The sequence below is a fragment of the Pelodiscus sinensis genome, chromosome 5, assembly GCF_052426305.1.
Source record: "Pelodiscus sinensis isolate ZL-2025 chromosome 5, ASM5242630v1, whole genome shotgun sequence".
NCBI lineage: Eukaryota > Metazoa > Chordata > Testudines > Trionychidae > Pelodiscus > Pelodiscus sinensis.
Window position 1 is genome coordinate 6,533,944 of NC_143056.1, and position 20,254 is coordinate 6,554,197.

Below are 20,254 nucleotides of genomic sequence, written 5' to 3' on the forward strand. Positions count from 1 at the left end.
CATGGGGACAGCGGGGGACCGGCTCCGTGCTCCCCATGGCGTTTCAAAACGGCAGCGCCGCATGGAACCCGGGGTCAGCTGGGGACACAGGGGGAATCCCCAGTTGACCCCGGGCTCCATGCAGTGCTGCCGCTTTGAAATGCCACATGCAGCCCACACCAGCTGGGGAACTGCCCCCTCCCCTGCTGTCTTTCTGAGAGAGGCAGCAGGGGGTGGGAAGCGACTTGACTAGCCTCTCGATTATCCAATAGGTGTTTGCTTATTGGATAGCTGACTAGTCATTCACTTCCCTAAGAGACAGCACACTTGTAAAGTTTGCAGATGATACCAAGCTTGGGGGAGGGAAGGAGAGGGGGGGAGTTGCCAGGGCTGTGTAAAGTTTGCAGATGATACCAAGCTTGGGGGGGGGGAGGGGGGTTGCCAGGGCTGTGTAAAGTTTGCAGATGATACCAAGCTTGGGGGGGGAGGGGGTTGCCAGGGCTGTGTAGGATAAGATGAAAATTAAAAAAGTTCTAGGCAAACTGAAGAAATGACCTGAGGTAAGTAGGATGAAATTCAACAAGGACAAATGCAAAGTGCTTCCCTTAGGAAGGAACATTCAGCTGCACACACACAGAATGGGAAGTGACCGTCTAGGAAGGAGTCCTGCAGAAAGGGAGCTAGGGATCATAGTGGGTTAATACGAGTCAGTGTAACACTGCTGGGGAAAAAAAAAGGAAAGTTTTATGGGCTGTATTAGCAGGAATGTTTAAGAGACACGAGAAGTCCTTCTTCTGCTCTACTCCATGCTGATTAGGCCTCAGCTGGAGTCGTGTGTCCAGTTCTGGGCATCACATTTCAGGAAAGATGTGGACAAACTGGAAAGAGTCCAGAGAAGAGAAAAAAATGATCGAAGGTCTAGAAAACATGAGCTGTGAGGGAAGACTGAAAGAATTGGGTTTGTTTAGTCTGGAAAAGAGACAATTAAGAGGGGACATGACAGTTATCAAGTTCTTAAAAGGTTACAAGGAGAAGGGAGGAAAATTATTCTCCTTAACTCCTGAGGATACGATAAGCAACAATGGGCTTACATTGCAGCAAGGGAGGTTTAGGTTGGACATTAGGAAAAACTTCTTGTCGGGGTGATTAAACACTGGGATAAATTGCCTAGGGAGGTTGTGGAATCTCATCTCTGGGGATATTTAAGAGCAGGTTGGACAGACGCCTGTCAGGGATGATCTAGACGGTGCTTGGTCCTGCCGTGAGGGTAGGGGACTGGGTTCGACCTTCCAGTTCTAGGATTCTTTAGAGCTACCCTTGGAAAGCGACTGGCTACTGAGCCAAGTGGCAGTCTGAACGTGCAACGGGGAGGCTCAGAGTTACAGTAGCTGTCTTGGGCCCAGGATATTAGAGAGACCAAGTGGGAGAGGCAACACCTTTTACTGGACCGACTGCTGCTGGGAAGAGCCAAGCTACGGCATGGTCAGCAAACAGCATGATCCAAGGCCTCCTCTGCTAAAGGCCCAGCGCGCAGGGCCGGCGATGGCTTTCCCTCCTCCCTCACAGCTCTCTCGCGCTCTACGAGAGCCTCACCCTTTCTTGTCCAGCTCGGCGACGTCCTGGACCCTCATGCCGAAGATGAACAAGTTCTCTTCCCCCGCCTCCTCTGCCATCTCCACGTTGGCTCCGTCCATGGTCCCGATGGTCAGGGCTCCGTTCAGCATGAACTTCATGTTCCCCGTCCCCGACGCTTCCGTGCCTGCTGTGGAGATCTGCTCGGACAAGTCCGTGGCCGGAATCACTGCCAACAAAACGCACCAAGACGTTCTCAATGCCGGGCTTTGTTCCCAAGGCCATCGGAGTCCACTTCAAGTCTTGCTGTGACTCCGTCCTTGGCGCCACGGCCCGGCTTAAGAGCCGCATCCTCTGAAAGACGAGTTGATCGGCGTGACATAGGGCAGCGGTTCTCAGATGCTGGGTCGAGACCCAGGACTGGGTGGTGGAATGTCGGGCCCGGGGGCTCGCTTCTGCAGGGGGTCAGGTGAGCAGTGTGGGGGCTAAGGCAGCTCCCTGCCCGTCTTGGCCCCGCAGGCTGTGCTGCGCCCCAGAAGTGGAGGGGAGGGGGAGAAGGGGAAAAGAGTGCACAGGGCTCTGCACACTGCCCCTGCCCTCAGCACTAGCTCTACCCTCCTATTTGGCTGGCTGCTGCCGGCTGCTTCTGGGGGGCAGCCTGGGCTGCGGTGCCAGGAGAGGCAGGAAGCTGCCTTAGCGCCCCTGCTGCACCGCTGATCGGGAGCTGCTCAAGGGAAGCCCCTCCTGTCCCAGCCCTGACCTGTTCCCAAAGCCAGAGCCCCCTCCTCCTACAGCCCAAAGCTCTCACCCGCCACCCCATCCCGGAGCCCACACTCTAGTCTAATCAAATGACATTGGGTCGCGGCATCGACAAGTTTCTTCAACTGGGTCATGAGGAAAAAAAAGTCCAACAACCCGTGTGTTAGGCTTCTGGTTCCCGGGATTTACACGGATCTAAGAGTTTGCTGTAGACTACATGGCCCCAGAAAGGCCCTGGCAGGACATGCTAGCCTGTGGCCGCATCCCAGTCAAGATGGAAACGTTTTAAATCCGTCCTTCAGGATACAGGGTTTCAGACTTAGGCTCCTGATCCTACAACAGGTTGTGTGCGGATACAAGGCCCAATCCATCCTGAAGTCTGCACAGACCCACTCACAGGATCAAGGCCTTTGAAGCTGTAGCTTCATCCCCAAATCGGCATAAATGTCTACCAGCTCAAGAGTGCACATTGCGCCAAGGACACCAGAACGGAGACCATTCTCCTCTGCAGTTCTTGGGCAGCGTCAGCGTTTTGGAGAATGATTCTTGCTATTTGCATTGCTGGTTTTTTCCTACCGGGACGTGCAGGGAGAGGGGATTTTCAAGACTGTAGAAGATTCAACTCTCTCCTGCAATGTTGACCCGGGTATGAGAAACAAACGACAGTTGTAAGTGCCATGGGAGGAGCTGGTTTTGTTTTAAACACACAAAAAGGGAAAGGTCTCAGAGGGGTCGCGTTGTTATTCTGTAACTTTAAAAACAACGAGCAGCCCTGTGCCATGACAACTAAGCAGTAGCTTGTGAATCCCAGGGACAAAGGGGAAGAACATACCCTCACTCCAAAAAGGAAACCGCTGTTAACTCTACCAGCCCTGCTTTGGCTTGTGGGTTTATACAGAAGAGGCAGAACCTACAAGCCTTAGATAGGGAAGAAAAAACTTAAAATCTTTACCCAGTTAGAAAGATTGATCTAAAATGACACAGCAGTCTTACTGTACTGCCGTTACGTCATCTTCCAAACCCTACTGGGCATGCAGCCTCTCCCACTGCTCCTAGACCCGCATTACCCTTTTCAGCCAGCGACACGCGGTAGTTCTCCAGATAGATGACTTTCAGCTTGTTCCCAACCATGGGGTCATTGTTCACCACGTGAGCCACCGACGTGATGAGTTTGATGATCATTTTAGCCATGTGATATCCCGGAGCAGCCTGGAGAGAGAGAGACACACAAAGGCGGAATGAAGACTCGCTAGGCTCAGAATACTGGCTGCCATCGTGCTCACCCGGTGAGTTTGCTGGAACACGCTATTGTATTTCTTACTGTCTTCTTCCTCTCCACACCCCTGCCCACTTGTTCCTGGCGTCCACCCCTTACCTCGTCGTTTCGACTCTCAATTCTCTAGTGCAGGGATTGTCAATTAGTCTAGGGTTGTATTTTGCCAAGTTCAGTGGGGCTCTGAGTTGGCTGAAGCCTTTCAGATGTTACCACAAGAGGTAGTTTCTTCCAAGAGGGCAATTCCCCTGGGCAGGCAATGGGGCTTTTATGCCCCTAAATCCCTTAAGTGCTCCCCGATAGCACGTCACCCCCCCCCCCCCCCCCGCCCTTAAAGGCCTGTGTGATCAACTCACTTTGCCTCCAATAATAACCGTCCTGGGCACGAATGACTTCGTAGGGTCTCTCTTTATGCCTAAAAGAAAATGGGACGTTACCCAACATTTCCCGTCCAGGCGTTGCCGTGGTTCAGTGCCCGTCAGCGCATGCCCAGGTCAGAGTGTCTCCCTCAGAGAGACAGCCGCAGGGCGAGTGACTTACGGTTGTACATGGTGATGATGTGCAGACAGTTCATGAGCTGCCGCTTGTACTCGTGGATTCTCTTCACTTGCACGTCAAACATGGAGGAAGGGTTGATTTTCACTCTGTATTCCTTCTCCAAGTACTGAGCAAACTTGACTTTATTCTCCTGCGGAGCAGTTACAGACCTTATCGCACGCAACCGATTTCACACCCACCCCCAGCCCGTCCAGAGATCCCCAGTCTCTTACCTGTTTCACCTTGGAAACCTCCCGAATGAAGATGTCGTCCTTAACAAACTGATGCAGCTTTGTCAGCTGACTCAGATCTTTCACATAGTCCTCTCCGATTTTCTGCAACAAGTAGGGAGAATAAAACCAAGGCATGGAATTACTTGCTGTCTGCAGTTCCTGAACAGCCTTTCGCCACAGGTGCTGCACAGTTAGCCGCGTCCGTGTGGACAGAAACAGAAGATATGGTGTTCTAACTTCCGAAGGAAGCAATATTTTATCTAGGCCATATTTAATCTTCAAGACAGTTTAACTCAACAGGCTGGACACGAAGATGACGAACAAGGTTTGAGAGACGTTGGCCAGTTTCCAATGGAAAGAGGTCCAAGATCAACGCCTCCTTCCTCCACCTCTCTCAAATCCCTCACCCATGGAGAGTTTCAGAACATAGTCACCCATTCAGCTTCGCTAGCAATATGGTCAAGAGCCAACGATCCGGCCTGGAGTGACTCAGGGATCTGGGATTCTCTTAACGAGGGCTCACTCCAGGAGGGCCCCGTTCTGAAGAGGCCCCTCCAAATCAGATGTCTGTCTTGTCAATCTGCATCAGGATTTTACATGATTTACATAAGAACGGCCACACTGGGTCAGACCAAAGGTCCATCTCGCCTAGAATCTTGTCTGCGCACAGTGGCCAATGCCAGATGCCCCAGAGCAGTGGTCCCCAACCTTTTGTGGCTGCCGGGCGTCTGAGGGCGGGGCCGCCCACGCACCAGGTGCCTGGGGGCAGAGCCGCCTGCATGCCCGGGGGCAGGGGTGCTGCCCACGCGCCCGGGTCAGGAGCCGCCCATGCGCCTTGTTCCCATGCGCCATGCCACGCACCGGGGGCAGGGCCAGCTCAGATGTTACGGTGGGCGCACATAAATGCCCCGGCAGGCGCCATGGCGCCCAGGGGCACTGCATTGGGGACCACTGCCCCAGAGGGAGTGAACAGAACAAGGAATCAAGTGATCTTTCCCATCACCTGCTTCTAGCCCCAGACAACTAGAGACCAGGGACACCACCCCTGCCCAATAGATATTGATGGACCTATCCTCCATGAACAGACAACTCTGTTTTATTCTTTTGGAGAAAGTACACTGAGACACAGGTCCTGGGCATGTTCCTGTGCCTCCTACACGTGCACCTGCCATGTACTGTGTGCACTCGCGTGTGTAAAAGCAGGTACTGTGTGCACTCGCGTGTGTAAAAGCAGGTGCATTTCCTAGCAGAGGGGCAAGGGGATAAGCAATCCATTGCCCCTTCAGGCAGCAGCGTTAGTTTACGAGGCGGGAGCACCCTGCAAACACTCATTCATGGAGATCTATGGCCCAGGGAGGAGCCAGGAACACTCCCGGAGGAACCGGGGAAGCCTCCTGATCAGGCGGAGTGTTTTAAGCAGGCATGTGATGGCACAAGCCTGTCCGGGCAGTTTTCCCACCCAGGAGCCGTGCATATGTAACCCTCATCCCTAGGGTGGTTATTGAACAATGCAAGTGGTACCTAGACCACAGCAACAGGTAATATCAAGAGACCTCTACAGCACAGGCTGGGAGCCAGCTGGCTTTTAGCTCAGAGGCTCCTATAGTCAGCTCCTGAGGTCCCAGGTTCAAATCTTCCTGGTGGTGGTTACCCATGCAGGCTGGGAGGGAACACGCCGCATAAATCAGTCTCCAAAACAAGTTCTCTCCCAAATTCCAAGCTCCAATCAGGCTACGGAGATAAACAGCTTGGGCCGGGCAGTGACTCGTCCTGCCAAGCGACCCTCCGCCCCTGCTGCACTGTGGCTGGTAGAGGAGGGGCAGGGCGCGTAGAACTGGAGAGAAGCTTCTGCGTGCCTGCGCCCTCTTTCCCACATGCCCACAGGTCGCGCACGCACCGAGGCCCCTCGATTACCTCCGCTATCAGCTCGGCCAGCCCTGGGTTGCAAAGCAAGAGCCAGCGCCTGGGGGTGATTCCGTTGGTCTTATTCTGAAAAATCTCTGGGTCCAGCTCGGCAAAATCCTTGAACCTAGCACAACGAGAAGGCAACGGTCGGAGTCAGAGAGGCAGTGGGAAGCCATTATCCGAGTGGGCCTCCATGCACCCAGGCAGCGCTGTCTAGTGCTTAGAGCACAAGATTAGGTGGAGGGAGACAAATTCTACTCCCAGCTCTGAAACTGGGCGGTGGCTCATGGCGTGGACCACTTAGGGTGTGTCTAGACTACAGGGTTTTGTCGACAAAAGTGGCCTTTTCTCAACAAAACTATACCTGCGTCTTCACTACCGTCAAGTTCTGTCGACATAACATCAATGGAACTCGGCAGTTTTGTTGACGGCGGTAAACCTCATTCTATGAGGAATAACGCCTTTTGCTGACAGAGTTCTGTCGCCAGAAGGCGTTATTGCATCTACGCTGTCCTTTGCGTCTACACGGTCGTGTCGACAAAGTGGTTTGCTTTGTTGACAGAACTGGATGTAGCCTAGACGCTCTTTGTCGACAGAGGCTTTGTCGACAGGATCTGTCGACAAAAGCCTGTAGTCTAGACGTAGCCTTACTTCTAGGATCTTTTTCTGCATCATTCGTGGGAGTTGCGATGAAGAGGTCCGGCACCGCAGTACTTTGCCATTCACCAATGCCAGCCGTATCGTTCCAACACTTACACCTGAGTTTTCACGATATCCGAGTGGATCTTTGCTACGCCGTTAACCGCATGAGAGCCGACGATGCAGAGATGGGCCATGTTGATTCTCTTCATACCCCCTTCTTCAATCAGGGACATTCTTCTCAGACGGTCGTGGTCATTGGGAAACTGGGCTGCAACTTTCTGTGAGGTTGGAGACAGGATAAAGGCCAGTCAAGAGTTGTAGAATCATAGAACACTAGAACTGGAAGGGACCTCGAGAGGTCAGCAAGTCCAGTCCCCTGCCTTCACGGCAGGACTCAGCACCATCTAGACCATCCCTAACAGGCGTCTGTTCAACCTGCTCTTAAATATCTCCAGTGATGGAGATGCCACAACTCCTTTAGGCAACTTATTCCAGTGTTTAACCACCCTGACAGGCAGGGAGTTTTTCCTAAAGTCCAACCTAAACCTCCCTTGCTGCAATTTAAGCCTATTGCTTCTTGTCCTGTCCTCAGAGGCCAAGGAGAAAAAAATTTCTTCCTCCTCCCTGTAACACCTTTTTAGATACTTGAAAACCACTATCATGTCCCCTCTCAGTCTTCTCCTTTGCAAACTCAAGAAGCCCAATTCCTTCAGCCTTCCCATACAGCTCATGTTCTCTAGACCCTTCATCATTCTTGCTGCTCTTCTCTGGACCCTCTCCAATTTCTTCACAACTTTCTTGAAATGTGGTGCCCAGAGCGGGACACAACAATACTCCAATTGGGGACCAATCAGCACAGAGCAGAGCGGAAGAATGACTCCTTGTGTCTTGCTCACCACACTCCTGTCAAAACCGGAGTATCCAGACCAGAGTTTCTCAAATTTTTTAAGACCGAGAAACAAACAATTTTTTTTTTTTTATGGGGAACACCAAGGACTTTGTTGAGGGAAAAAAAAAAGCCACCAGGGAAAAGTTGGTGTGCTGCGGAACACACTGATCTAGAATGAGGCAGTAAGATCCACTGCTAGTAGCCAGCCGAGGGAACACACCCCACGTTCCCTAACGGCATTGAAGTCAGTGGCGGGCGACCTGCGGCCCACAGGGGTTCTGTGGGCTCAAGTGCTCTGTTCCCCGCTTCCTGCACTCGAAGCCTTGCGAAGAGTGTGGGTCGCTGACCCCTGCAAGCCTCTGGTTCTAGCCTCTGTGGTCGCCTGCTCCCACAAGCATTCCACACGCGCCTGGACGAAGCGCCTGGACCCACGGCAAAGCGGGTGAGCTCTCAGTTCCCCGTGAGTTCCTAGTTTTCCCGTTAGGCGCCAACTGAGCGTTGGTTATTTTCTCCCTGCTCTGACTTAGTGGGCCCCAGATCCCTCGTGCTGCGAACCCAAAACCATTCCGCAGAGGGAGGCGGGAGCAGAGACCGATTTGGCTAACCCTGGCGTGGAGTCACATTTACATTCCGGTGCTGCTAGGGTGCAGACCTTGCTGACCAGGAGATTTAAGCCCTCCCTGGCTTATTTCGCACTCCCGGGTCAGCCCCATCCTGTCCAGAGAGAGCTTTACTATTGCAAGAGGAAAACAACTTGACGTTTCCGAGGGACGTCTTGTTCGATCGATCGATTTTTAACCGCAGCCAGCGTGGGACAAAGAGCAAGCACAAAAGGAGAGAGATTTGCCTGCGGCCGAGCCCAATCCTCACGTCAAGGACTCCCTTTTCCCCCACCCTGCCAGAAAGAAGTCAAGCGCCGATCCGCACAGCCAGGTTCCACACCAGAGAGAAGCCAGCCCCGTCACAGCCTCCAGGCCCTGGCGGAACATGGAAAATTCCCCCCCCGCAGCACGAGTGTCCGGTTTCATCCCAGGCTACTTACGTCCAGATGCCGCTGGTTGATTTCATAAATGATTTGCAGATGTCTCGGGAGCAGCTTCTCCACAAGATCCACCGGCCAGCGCTCTAGGGCTTCCGGGAGCACCGTGTGGTTTGTGTAGGCAAAGGTCCGCTTTGTGATATCCCAGGCCTGGTGGCAAATCGAGGGGCGCAACCGTCAGGAGAGTCAAGCGAGCGACGTCTCAAACCAGCACACATGCCCACGAGGGGCCAAACCTTTCCCCTGGGGTCCCACCCTCTCTCCCTCGGCAGAGGCAGGGGCGTGTGCGCACGGGACAGGCTCTGCCGCTGACTCCATGGAGCACAGCAGGAAAAGGCGTTGAATCTCTGCAGCCCATTCACTGTCCCCAGGCTGGGCAGGGGACTGGGGTGGGGGAGGGGGTGCAGTCTTTGAGCTGGGGGTGGGGCTTGCCGTGAGGGAGGGGGCTCAGGGCTGGGGAACAGGAGGGTGTTTGGGGTGTGGCTGCCTGCCGAGGGGCACTTTACTACGGGCAGCACACCGTGGAAATGCAGGTTTACCCCTTCCCTAGTAATCGGTGTCATGGATCTCTGAACAGAGCTGTTCTTTTATAACAGGAACCTTACAAAAGGTTTTACTCAGTTAAAAGATAAGCTTGTTATATGCTTGTTATAAAACAGACCTCCGCAAGGCCCTGACGCTATACTGGTGAGGCTGGATACCTATCACTTCCTTCAACTGTGCGCTCTTCATCAGTTTAGCTTGATTACAGGGTCAGTCCAGGCATCTTGTCACTCTGACATTGCATGCCGTGAAAAAGTTAAGGGATTATCGAGACAGTTGCTCTCTCGTAAAGCTACGCTGGCTGGCATTCTCTGTCTCAGGCTCCCAGGGGCACCAGAACAATTTGTACAGGACAGGTGCTGAGCGCTCGTTAGCCCAACTGGGAACCCCGCAGAAAATGGAAACTGCTTCAAGCCACGGGGCGCTGCTCCCCACCCCTCGTTTCAGCATCTCTGCCAGCAAGAGCAAAAGCACGAAGAGAGTTTTCCAAACCTTGGCCCATGGTAGTTTTTCAATGTCCACAAAAACTCTCATCAATTCGGGAATGGCCAGTGCAGGATGAGTGTCATTCAGCTGTATCGCTACCTATTGAAATAAACACACCGCTCCAGCAACCGTACCGGCCCTCTCGGCTCGCTGCTGCTGTCCAATGTGCTGCCTTCCCACGGATCTGTTCCCTCCATTGCGGCTGGGGGAAGGGGGGGGTTGAACGCAAGTGCTCAGGGTAGGAAATACCAAATCAGATCCCATGGGGACTCCTGGGTCTTCACAAGCAAGACACGTAGGAGGCAGCTGGGAAGCACGCGATGCTTGCGTTTCAAAGAGACTCACTCAGACATTACCCCCAGAGGAGCCAACAGCCTGGCCGAGCCCCCAGGGCAAGGTGCCTTGGGACCCCCCGGTGCACACCCATGAAGGACGAGGCCTTGGGAGGAAGGGGCAATGCCAGGGCAGCCAGCCTCAGCGCCACCCGGACCACGGCGTCACTCCTCCCGGCCATAAAGAGCGCACCGTGGGACGTTCCGGTGGGGATTTAGAGGGCTGCAGTAGCTGGGAGCCACAAGTCCCTCTGAATCGCTGGCCCCCTCTTGTCAGCAAGACTGATCATCCCATTATCATAGCACCACAGAACACTAGAACTGGAAGGGAAGGGACCTCGAGAGGTCGAGTCCAGTGCCCTGCCCTCGCGGCAGGACCAAGCACCATCTAGATCATCCCTGACAGGTTTCTGTCCAGCCTGCTCTTAAATATCTCCAGAGATGGAGATTCCACAACCCCCCGGGCAATTTATTCCAGTGTTTCACCACCCTGACAGGAAGTTTTTTCTAATGTCCAACCTAAACCCCTAAACCTCCCTTGCTGCAAGTTAAGCCCATTGCTTCTTGTCCTGTCCTTTGAGCCGAGGAGAACAGTTTTTCTCCCTGGTCCTTGTAACACCCTTTTAGATACTAGAAAACTGCGATCATGTCACCTCTCCGTCTTCTCTTTCCCAAAGTAGACTAGCCCAATTCTTTCAGTCTTCCCTCATAACTCATGTTCTCTAGATCTTTAATCATGAATCATTTTTGTTGCTCTAATCATGGCTTACCTGATCCGGGAAAGAATCGAATACAGTTCGAATGCTTTCCGTGCTCCCAAATTTGGATGCTTTGAAACGCCGGATGATATCCTGGAGTGTGGCAGCCACCACAAAGTACTCCTGCTTCAGCCGCAGCTCTTTGCCTTCGAAAAACTGCACGCAAGAACAGATGGGAATGCGGCACAACCAGAAAGGTGAAGGGATACAATAGGCTTGAATCCCCAGTGGGCCTGAACTTAATGGATCTGGATTGTTTTAGCTTGACAGTGGTGTGTTGCTGAATATCATTTCTACTATGCAACCCGGTCACATTCGCTGGTTTTCGAAAGGACTTCTCCCTAGGTCATTTCTTCAGAATGTAATTTGTTAAAAGCATTTTGGCTGTTTTCCCAGCAGCCTTTGCAACTTCAACAGTGTGCCACTGCCGGAGAATGAAAAAGCAAACCCCACTGGAAAGAAGGGATCCATCCAGTGTGATTGTCCTGGCTAGGGAGTTAAATTCCGATGAGTCAGCTAATCGAGTAGTCGACGGAATTTCCATTGACTACTCGATTAGTCGAGAAGGGGGGGCGGCTCGCTATCCCCGCTGCGCTTCTCCCTTTGAAATGTACAAGAGCCACCCACTGAAATGGTGCTGGGGGAAACCGGCTTTTAAGCTGTCCCCCAACACCGGCTCCTTCCCCCCCTTGCTGCCATTTGCGTATCGAGTAGACGACTAGTCACTCACATCCCTAGTCCTGAAGCAAAATGCAGGATAACGTAGCACTTTAAAGACTACATTGTCCTGCATTTTGCTTCAGCTACCCCAGACTAACACGGCTACATTTCTATCACTATCCCTAGTCCTGGCCTTCAGGGAGTGAAATCGCCAAAGGGAAAAGGAGGAGAAGCGAGTTCATTTGTAAGGGTTACCCTCCCAGTGACTGATTTTAACCTGTTGCTACGGACTCCTTGTGCCGAGCTGAGGTGGGAACTCGCTCTTCACACTCCTAGCTGTGGGACGACGCATCAGCTCCCACCCCTGCTGGAGCCAGGAGTTCTGGCAACGGCACACACAGGCAGCCAAACATACCTTGGATTGTGAAAATGGAGATCAAGAGCCCAGTGGCCAGGCTTCTACACCAAAGTGACCCGACGCTCACAAATATCAGAGGAGCAGTAATTTCACCTCGTGCTATCTTTTGGCCTTGCATGACTTCAGCAGGCATAAAGCCAAAAACAGTCGGGCTGGTAAGAGATATTCCTTAAAGCAGGATGTATTGATTTCTCTTTTTAAAGGGCCTTGTCTGATCAAATTAGCAAATATTACCCGCGCACAGGTATAACCTGCAGTTTTCCGTGATTGAGTAAAAAAATCTTGTATACCCCGCGCACGTGTACAGCCCGTGGGGTATACAAGGTAAAACCAAGTCTTGTATTTCAAACTATGCCGGGGGGAGGGGGGAAAGAGGGAGGGGAGAGACTTAGCCTGCCTGCGGGAGGGTATCCACATTCACCCCCCGGTTCCCATGCAGCTGCACTCACCCCCTGGGAGAGTAAAAAAAGTCTTGTACACCCTGTGGACGAGTATACCCCGCAAGGCGGGGGGGGGGGGGTGTAAAAATGCATATAATGCGTTACATGCGCTAATTTACGGTAGTCACAAAATCCAGGGTTTGTGAAAGGCAGCCTTTTACAACAGGCATACCGCCGTTTTCCTCTCTCTTGAAAATGACAGGTGGTATTTTCGAGTAACTTTTGGAGCACAAGTCGCAGCTTTCAGCATGACTTGTGATCCTAGATTTCCGAGATGCTGTTGACTCCCCTGCATCTTTTAATGCATCTCTGTAGGGTTTGGAATCCCAACCCCATATCAGGCTAATGCAAGAAGAGCCTGAAGTGATGCTAATTGAAACTGCTCAAGGCAGCAAATGACTAGAAAGCATGTAGGGGGAAAGCCAGGTTTTTTTTAAAAGTGATTTTAGTTTTACGATGTTACAGGCAATAGTAACAGCAGTAAGTCAATCATTTTATACCAACAGGCCATTCAAAACTGAATACTTCCAGATAATGGGAGGAATTTGAATGTGAATAGACCTTAGTAGCTATGACACTCAGAGTAGGAGTTTTAAATTATTCACATCCTGATCACAAAGACAGACCAGTATGTGAATTTTAATACCCTACTATCCTTTTATGCGTCATTCAGTTTTACAAGTTATGCATCTATTAGCAAGGATGTTTTGCAATCGCATTTTAATCGTGTAATAGCTCAGTCTTTCCTCCTTTTTTATTGAATATTTACTTTGTGTTCTTTGCTGGAAGTAACAGAGCCTTTACTGATCTATGCAAGTCCTGGTGCTATCGCAGGACACCACTGGTCCTTGATCGCCTTAGCTCCGTCTCTCAAATCTTTTCTTAATAGACAGAAAGACTCATCAGTCTTATTGAGAGGATATGAAATTTATGTTTATTTACTGTTCATGGGGTGTCTGCAAAGGGAATCTGTATAGGGGCATGAATGCCAGAAATACCTAGTCACGTTTAGGTGTGGGGAAAGCATGTGAGAGCAGAACACAACACTTGATTCCCGGACACACAGCAGTAACCTACGTAAAAACATGGGTCCTCTCTGCCCCCCAGTTTAGATTTTCCCCAAATAGCGCAAATTGCCCAATATTTTTTCTTTACAAAATTGTGGTCCAATTTACATTATCAGAATCCCAGACAACACTCAATCACGGCTAGGGAAGTGACCAGATAAAACATGCACACGGTTAACTGATAAGCCTGGGCTCGTCAGTTCACCTTCATGGTTACATGCCAGCTCCTGGCACGTGCCGAGAGCTGGCTTAACAGCTGGCTCCCTGTGCACACCAGCTCCTGAGGAGCCAACTACCTCCCCGCGAGTAGCCATCTAAGCACTGACATTTCCAGATTAGAGATACTAAAATGTGTTTAATCATGGCTGCATGGATTTCTTGAATTACGCCTGACGTAGTTCTAAGACCCTTTGCTGTAGCCACACACACACACACACACACACACACACACACACACACACACACACACACGACACCAACAAAAGGTTATTCGCAGAAGCCAGCCAGAATAAAACAACGCAAGGGGCAGCATCAGAACTAGAGGCCGTTCCTGTTGCTCGCTAGGATGGCTGCCTTGTAGCAGTGCACTGCCAATGTTTCCATAATGCACAGAGACCTTATTCACTCACTCCCTGTTCTTGTGTTGATATTTTTCTGCTATGCCCATTGCTTCAGTAATCCGGTGCTCGGAGCAGGATTAATCTGGTTTCCTGTCTGGGGCATGAGGAAGTTTTGTTTCAGCTAATTCACCTAATGAGAAGGAGCAGCAGGCTCCAGCCGTTTTTTGGGCGACTTACGTTATCGTTCGGATACAGGACACGCGATATGTTCTCCGCCAGATTTCTGTCCAAGACAGCTTGAATGTAATCTCCAACATTAACTGCAAGGGAAGGGTTGAGTCAGTACAAGGGCACGTTGCTCAAGAGGCTTGACGGGTTGCACACAGGAGAGGAATTACAGAAAGAAGGGGGATCGGACAATAAAACACACGCGCCTGACTGTCAAAGTAACGGTTGGTTGGTCCTGCTTTGGGCAGAGGGTTGGATTTGATGACTCCTAAGGTCTCTTCCCACCCTGGGATTCTAGGATTCCATGAACAGGCGACTCTTTTGGGGCTATTCAAACTGGATCCTCCTCCTTTGGTGAAGTAGGAAAGGAAGTTACTGGGGGACATTCCAGTCCTTGTCCAGCAGCAGTCTATCACGGACGTTAGTTCACGACTTTTCCCGGCACAGTCGTCCTCCCCTCTCTCTCCAAAGTATGCATCTAGCCCGAAGCAAAGACTTTGCACAAGAGGTACTCACAGTCTCGGAGGTTGAAGTCATTAGGAGCACGAGCAGACCACAGCCGCATGGTGTTGACAGTGTTGTTCATGTATCCAGGCACCGGGGTATCGTAGGGCAAGGCCAGGACCACCTAGGACAACACAGGGGTTACAGTAAGTCTGGCGGCGAGCCAGATGTGGAGAGCTTTGATAGAGGAGAGGCTGGAATTCAAGTGTGACTTCATGCGATAGTCCCATTATCAAAGCCCACCCTTACATCAGTCAAGGACTAAACACAGGGCCTGAGCGAAGCCAGCTGAAGTCAACAGAAGGATTCCCATTGACTTTGGAAAGCCACGGACCAGGCCTGTGGAAAGTGCATGTTCAAACGACATGGAATTGAAATCAGTAAGCGTCTTTCCACGGACTGTGGGACAGGCCCTCAAGGGGTCAGTCTGGCACCAGTAATTATACAAACGCCACCCGTTCTTCGGGGCACTGGGATTCTTTTGCAAGCTTAAAAAAGCACCCTGGAAAGGTGGCCATAGATATACTGTGCTTAATTCTGTATGTTTGTTATGAAAAGCGCTAAAAAGCAAGCGATGGCTAACAGAATACGGGAAGCAACTTAAAAAGGGGGAATTTGCAACGAGGTCTCCAGCTACAGCAATAGGAATAAGCCATTTACATCATGGGAGGGAAGTGTTAGAAAATATTCTAGAAAGATGCTTGGGGACATTGCTCCCTGCCCTTATACACCCATTGCAACCATCTATCGTTTGGAAAGTTCTCTAGTTCTTCCCCCCAACCCCGTCTGCTCAAAGGGAGCGGGAGGGAGGAGGGAGTTAGTGTTGTGGAAAAGATAATTGGTGCTCAGCCCCACCTGGACAGATGGCACGGTCAGCCTGGGACATACGGTATCTGCAGGCTCAGCAGTGATCAGCACATTGCCAGGGTTGTTTGTAAAGGGGACAATTTAAATCCAACTGGGGATCAGCCCAGACTGGGGGCTAGGAGGTTATAAAACTAGCGTCTCTGCAAGGCCAGGCTCCGCTCAGCTGTGGTCTCTCAGATGGCTAGGACTCGTTTCCTGTCAGCCGCATGAACGTGCTCTCTTGCAAGCTTCTGTTTTGACCACAGCACGGAGCATTGGTTCAGTTTCCGTGGCCATCACAAGCAGCTGAGCAACGGGATGAAGGACACAGTCTGCCAAGGAGACACGACAGATCTTACGTTGAGCCTCCTTGTAGCGTACGGAAGGAATAAACCAGAAAAATGCAGGTAGCGGCTTGGACTGATTCCAGGTTAGATCCTTCCTAAAAAGGCCACGCTGGTGGCAAACCACAGCGTCCCTTCCACAATGCCAAGGAGTGACAGGCATCAGTTTCCTGCCCTGGCACTGTGAGAAGGGTAAAATACTCCCAGTCCCTAGCTTAGGAGGCATTTCTTCCTTCCTGCCCGGCCCACGTCAGTACCTGCGTGTCGACCCACTTCACTCCACTCTTGGTGTGTTCCAGTCTTCCGTAAAAGTGAACAGGCAGCATGTACTCGGGACGCGCTTTCTCCCAGGGGTTGCCGTGTCTAAGCCAGTCGTCTGCTTCTTCCACCTAGAAGGAGGCGATTAAACAGAACTTCTTTTACTCGCACCCTAGGTGGAGCAAACCAGCAAAACACCACTCTGAGCTAGTGCAACAAGGAAAGTTTTGGGATAAAGAGGGGTGAGTGGATTCAGCTGGAGATCCCTTAGGGTCTGTCTACCCCACAAAGTAAAACTCATTGCGGAGTCTCAGCACCCCAAGTCAACTCGCAGGGCTCAGCCTGCAGGACCAAAACTACGGAGGCGTTCAGGCTTAGGCTGGAGTCTAGACTACAGGCAGTCCCCGGGTTACGTACAAGATAGGGACTGTAGGTTTGTTCTTAAGTTGAATCTGTATGTAAGTCGGAACTGGCATCCAGATTCAGCTGCTGCTCAAACTGATCAGTTTCAACAGCGGCTGAATCGGGACGCCAGTTCTGACTTACATACAGATTCAACTTAAGAACCCCAGGCATCCCCAAGTCAGCTGCTGCTGAAACTGATCAGCCGCTGATTCCAGGAAGCCCGGGGCAGAGCAACTGTGCCTCAGGCTTCCTGTAGTCAGCGCTGGTCAGTTTCAGCAACGGCTGACTTGGGGACACCTGGGGCAGAGCAGCTGGGGTGCTGCTGGGTTGCTCCAGTAACGCCGCTCCTCGGTGCTACTGGACCAACCCAGCAGCACCCAAGCTGCCCTGCCCCAGGCGTCCTGATTCAGCTGCTGCTGAAACTGACCAGCAGCGGCTGAATCAGGACGCCTGGGGCAGAGCAGCTGGGGTGCTGCCGGGTTGGTCCAGTAGTGCCCAGAGCGGCGCTGCGGGACCAACCGTCAGCACCCCAACTGCTCTGCCCCAGGGTCCACAACAAAAGCCTGGTCTGCTGGGGGGGGGAGCACACTAGCTGCGCCCTCCCCTCCAGCAGACCAGGGACACGGGGAGCAAAGCCGCAGCGGCGGGGTGCCTCGCCTCTGAGGCTTTGCTCTGGCGCGGGACCCGCCGCCACTGCGGCTTTGCTCCCGGTGCCCCTGGTCTGCTGGAGACGGTCCCCAGGAGACCAGGGGCACCGGGAGCAGCTTTTCTCGCCCCGGAGGTCGAGGTGGCTGACCGCTGCCTGCGAGCTCTGGGGCGAGAAAGCCCCGTTCGTAAGTGCGGATCCGACATAAGTCGGATCCGTGTAAGTCGGGGACTGCCTGTATAAAACCCAGTGAGGATGGGGGGGGTCTCAGAACCCAGACTCCAGCTGCTGCGACATACCCTAAGCTGCCAACCCACCGGCCTCCAGGAGAAGGAGGAGCATATAAGTGAGACACATAAGTGGACTCAGCAGTAATGGATTGAAGAGGAAAATGCCTGAATTCCGGCTGCTGATGGAGATACTGGCAGGAGGCCTAAACAGTCCAGCGAGTTGCAATGCAGTTGCTGAATCCTGGGCTGCTTTTTTGCTCAGTGCAGGTTTTATCGACATCGAGCACTAAGAAAATTAAGGGAGGGCGGGGAGGGGGTGCTGGTGTTGTAAAAAAACATTTGTGCTTCAGATTACTCCTTGGAACGGCGTTCCTCTCAGCACTGGATTCAGTTCAGAAGGGAAGAAAACAGCAGAAGGCTGCTCTGCCAATCGCTGGCTTCGCGTCAAGGCTAAGTAGATGCTATGCATGCAGACAATCCCAACCCACCTAGCACCCATAGAAAGGGGGCTCTTGTTAAAGGGAGACGGCCATTGGGGCTCCAAGAACGGGAAGACCTGAGTTCTGGCCCTCTGCTAGCCCGGGACATGGGAGAAGAGAAAGGGGAGTAGCAGCTATCTTTAAATTTTGTTTTAGTAAAAAGGGTTGAGAGAGAGAGAGAGAGAGAGAGAACTCCCCACCAGCCTCCACTGGCCCAGTCTCTTAAAGCAAACTCTGGCCAACAGCAATACACCTATGCTGTAGGAAACTACCTTCCACGCCACACTGCATGTATTGCCGTATCGGGTGGTCAGATCAGCTACCCTGTCATACAGCTGCAGTATGCTCTTCCCTGTTGCAAACGTTCTCTCGCCCTGTAGCTGGCCACGCTATCACATCATCCAGAAGATAAGGGACAGGAAGCCTTCTACTTTGTCAGGCTGAGACTTGGATTAGGTGTCAATTTTGGTAAGGCAAGAAAGCTGCATTAGACCAGCCGCTCTTGCTTCTACCCCTCTTCCATACCCTTATCTCGCCCGTAACAAGGTCTGAGACACTCAAAGGCAGAGGGTGCTGGAATAAACAGATACCCAGGGAGCTGCTGCCACCTTCAATGTGGGGAATAACTTTGAACCAACATTTGGTTGAGGCTCTGTCCATCCACCGATTGGCATCGGGGGGGGGGGGGATTCTGGATTTGTCTTATGCAGACAATGCTGGCTTGCTTCACTTCCCCCCTCAGCTATCTCTGCTTTTCCCTTCTGCAACACTTCCTAGCTGACAGGGGGTTTGGCAAGCATTCTGCAAGTCACGTCTAAATGCACGGCACCGTGAAGGCGCTGTACGCCCACGGGTCTCAACCAACTGACCACTGTGATTTGCCTGTGCAGCTCTGTGTTACGTCGACCGCATCCACACAGGTTCTTTGTGGATTACATACAAACTCCACAATCTTGTGACATCCTGCTTCCCATCTGTCTTTGGGGAAGGTTTGTCGATGCTGAAATTCTCATGTGGATGAGAACCCACAACTTTGGGTGCTGTTTTCCTTCTAGCTCTGTTCTTAATTTACTCCTGACACCATGTCACGTTCCTCTCCTGGCTCTGGTCTGGCTGCAGAGCTTGCTTATTCATCACAAGCTGCTTTGATGCACAGGAGTAGAGGACAGGGCCATGTTAAGACAAAGCGACTGAAGCGTGAGGAAGAAGAGTCACTGCCCTGCTGTTTAACGAGCAGCTCTTTAATGGGAAAGATGCGATAAACTGCGTGATGAGGAAGGCAAGTTGGGTCGAGGTTCATTTAAGTACCTACCGCCCTGTGCGGATACTTTATATTAAGGATGTTAAAATCCAGTTAATTGACTAGTCAATGGAATTTCCATCGACTAGTCGATGGGCTCTTCCACATTCCTCCTTTGAAATATACAAGAGACCCAGTAGGGGGCTCTTGTACATTCAAAGGAGGAATGCTGAACTCCGCGTACAGCCCAGGGCCAGAGGGAAGTCCTGTTGACTCTGGGCTGCATGCAGAGCCTGGGGTCAGCGGGGGGACTCGTCAACTGACCCCGGGCTCTGCGTGGCACTTCCCCGGAGCCCGCCCCGCGTTCTGGGGAAATGCTGAGTGGAGCCTGGGATAGCTGGGGAGTCCCCAGCTGACCCCAGGCTCCACTGCCCCTTTGAAACACTGCCTCCACAGCATATTTATATCCTCACGTATTGGTTTTATATCCACAGGGACCAACCGGAGGAGCTGCAGGGCTTTGCTGGGAACAGTACCAGTGAAAGCAGCGGCATATTGGGCCACCAATCATAGGAGTCGGTGCCCCAGGCCTTAGTGTAACACCCCCACCCTCACTCACTAGGCTCAGCAGCTCAAATCTTCCCAGTCCGACCCAGCACAGCTGCCCTGAGCCAGGTGCCAGACCCAGTGAGCAGGGCTGAGTCAGAACAGCTGCACCAGAGGAGCTGCCTGCGCTGGGCACTGGCTCCTGCAAGGGGAAGTCCAACCTGCAGCTGCTTTTGCCACTGCTGTTCCTGGTAGAGCTCTGTAGCTTCTCAGGTGTCCACTTTATAGCAGCGGATATTTGCATCTGCAGATACACAGCAGTACCCCCCCGGGGCTCTATAAATACGGCGTTTTGCACACCATGCTCCCTAGTGGTGGCACTGGATAGCCCCGTCACCCACTGCAATGGAACGTTAAGTCATTTGTTCACGCGGCT

General features: G+C 52.2%; 1 protein-coding gene across 1 annotated transcript in view; it reads right to left on the minus strand.

Moving 5' to 3' along the window:
* The window catches only part of PYGL (glycogen phosphorylase L), a 40,845-nt gene that overhangs the window by 4,914 nt on the left and 15,677 nt on the right, over positions 1–20,254 (minus strand). The window contains exons 6-18 of the mRNA XM_075926180.2: positions 16,272–16,403; positions 14,837–14,948; positions 14,330–14,412; positions 10,960–11,103; positions 9,864–9,956; positions 8,832–8,978; positions 7,015–7,178; positions 6,268–6,382; positions 4,354–4,455; positions 4,124–4,271; positions 3,940–3,998; positions 3,378–3,519; positions 1,573–1,780 (exon numbers count right to left, since the gene is read on the minus strand). Of these exons, the coding sequence (XP_075782295.2) occupies positions 1,573–1,780; positions 3,378–3,519; positions 3,940–3,998; positions 4,124–4,271; positions 4,354–4,455; positions 6,268–6,382; positions 7,015–7,178; positions 8,832–8,978; positions 9,864–9,956; positions 10,960–11,103; positions 14,330–14,412; positions 14,837–14,948; positions 16,272–16,403 (1,649 nt within the window). The remainder of the gene's footprint in view (positions 1–1,572; positions 1,781–3,377; positions 3,520–3,939; positions 3,999–4,123; positions 4,272–4,353; positions 4,456–6,267; positions 6,383–7,014; positions 7,179–8,831; positions 8,979–9,863; positions 9,957–10,959; positions 11,104–14,329; positions 14,413–14,836; positions 14,949–16,271; positions 16,404–20,254) is intronic.